Genomic DNA, 2316 nt, shown 5'->3' with positions numbered 1-2316 from the left:
AGGTAGGGACCCTAAAACCCCCCCCCCCCCCCGCCCCGGAAGGGCGGAGGGCCGGAGGCTTTGGACACCCGCCCGGGTAAAGCCCTAAGAAACGTGGTCTGACCTGGGGGCAGCCAGGCAGGACGGCGCTCTTAAAATACACTCACGTTTTAAGGTACGTTTTTATTGTTTTAAAGAGAGAACAGGCTTTTCAGCTCCCCGAAATTCATCAAGTGGCACGGACGGTTAAGCCGCTTTAAACCCCTGGAAGTAGCATAAGCGTTTAAGCCACCTTAGATGCTTAAAGCAATGTAAGCCGTTAAAACGCCTTTAATCCTTAAGTGCTTAAATCACCTTAAATCTTGTGAGTTAGGTGAGAGAATGAACTGCCTGGAAAAAAAGAGCCCAACCCCAGTCCTCTTCCCTCCACCCCCTTCAAACCCCTCAGTAAATGTTACCTGATGGATGGAGGTGAAAATGAATGACCTGGGGGAAAATGACCCCGAGTCCTTGCTGCTTGCAGGGAGTTAAGAGCATTGCTTTCTAAAGAGTGTGCCTGTTAAAACCATGGTGCTGCTTTCCTCTTGCTCTCGAGCCTTGTTGCGAGCTCGGATCTTCTGTACCTTTGCCTGGCCAGTCCTGGAAGCTGAGAAGTGGAAGAGGGAATATACATTGATGCTTCCCTGTCCGCTAAAGAGCAGCAGCAATAAATATGGTCGATTTGTCAATCCATCTGTTGCATATTTTTCCAAATCCACCGCCTTGAGCTCACATAGTCCTTTACCTGGCTATGTACTGTATGTGGGGGCCTTTTTGCACCCCTCTACCCCAGACCCTATGACCTGTTTGAGGGGCTGAGGTGATGAGCTTAAGGTGAAAGCTGCCATTGCTGATGGCTTCCCCAGCTTGAGCCCCATATTCCTTTTTCACCGAACTGCAGGCAGCATCGTGCTTTTCGGTTGCAGAATTGTGGGATAACTGGCTGGAGGGGATCTCAGGAGACCATCTAGTCCAACCCATGCTCCAGCTTGGGAGTTCAGCAAGGTGGCTTGTAGCCTTACCCAGCTGAGCCACTGGGGTGCTTGGTTCAAGGCTGTGTCGCAACATTCCTCCCCTTCCTGGCGAAAACTCTGAGCTTTCAGCCCCTGGGCAGCCCTCAGGTTGGTTTCCCACCCTGGAAGATGGGAAGACCAGGATGGGTTATTGGCCACACTGAGAGAAGTGATTTGCAGGGGGAGGCACGCAGCCATGGAGGGCAACCAAGCCTTACCCAGTACGAGGCACCTACCTCTCCCAAGCAGCTGGGTGCTGCTTTCACCCCTGGAGGGGGTCCAGCCCCACTGGCCACTCACTGGTGGGAGTAGCCAGGCCAAGCAGATTAGGGAGATGCTGACCTCAGGGGCTCTGTAAGCATAAACTTGAGGCTTGAGGAATTACCCTTTGGTTAGTGCGACTGTAGAGGAATGAGAAGGCTGTGGCTTTTTAGCTCATTCTCTTCAGCCCATAAAATGGCAGTGGTGAGGATGAAACTGGCTTTCCCCCCATGATGAAAAAAAAAAATCTGATGAAAATGCCTGCTTACCTTTAGAAACAGGCTCCAGCATCGCACTACCAAAATAATATTACTGTTTGACTCTCGCAATTGCATTTGATAGGAAAGAAATAGGATTGCACAGTTTTTGATGGGAGGCAGCTCAGCAACAGATCCTTCCTGACTCTGTTTTGGTGGCTGATAAGGTGGAATTTAACATTTTCCAGATCCAGGACTGGGCAGCGGTCTTGTTTTTTGTTACCACAACATTTAAAAGCTCTGTTGTCAAAAACTGCATGTGCTGTAGATACATCTTCCTCTCCCCTCCCTGTTCTGAAAGGAAAGCTTTTCATCTGTGATGCTTGCTGAAGCGCAGCAGCGAAGGCCTCGCTCCTGCTTGCAGGGTGCAGAGCATGTGTCCCAGCGGCATAGGGTGCTGCTCGGGGCCGGAGCGGGGGGAGGAAATAATCTTTGGGCTATGGAAGAAGAACCTCTTGGTGGCGCTTGTGCACACCATCTGGGTTTTTTCTTTGCCCAGCAACACCGGGTATGGATCTTCCAAGGCGCTGCGTTTCTGCTCGCTGCAGTTCTTCCCCAGAAGCGCTGCGTTCGGCGCCTGAAACTCGAGACCACCTTTAATCAGGGTTTGATGTCACGAAGGGGAAAGATCAAACTGGGGCTGATTGCTTTCAAATGGAAACAAAACCAAGTCACCAGGCGTTGTCTAGGGATTTTTATTTTAGTGGTCATTCCCTCAACAGTTTCCCTGCATTTAGTACCTTTAACATTTTCAGGCAAGTTTTTCC

The 2316-nt window shown here is 50.5% G+C and overlaps 1 protein-coding gene across 1 annotated transcript in view; it reads right to left on the bottom strand.

Annotated features, from left to right (window-relative positions):
• Positions 1-1583, bottom strand: part of SFRP2 (secreted frizzled related protein 2) — a 7195-nt gene extending 5612 nt beyond the window's left edge. Inside the window, 2 exon segments of the mRNA XM_009639375.2 lie at positions 1041-1153; positions 1562-1583. Coding sequence (XP_009637670.1) covers positions 1041-1153; positions 1562-1583 — 135 coding nt within the window.
• Between the last annotated feature and the right edge of the window lie 733 nt (positions 1584-2316).

The sequence above is a fragment of the Egretta garzetta genome, unplaced genomic scaffold (genome assembly GCF_000687185.1).
Source record: "Egretta garzetta isolate BGI_Z169 unplaced genomic scaffold, ASM68718v1 scaffold810, whole genome shotgun sequence".
NCBI lineage: Eukaryota > Metazoa > Chordata > Aves > Pelecaniformes > Ardeidae > Egretta > Egretta garzetta.
This window is presented reverse-complemented; position numbering and strand designations above follow the sequence as displayed.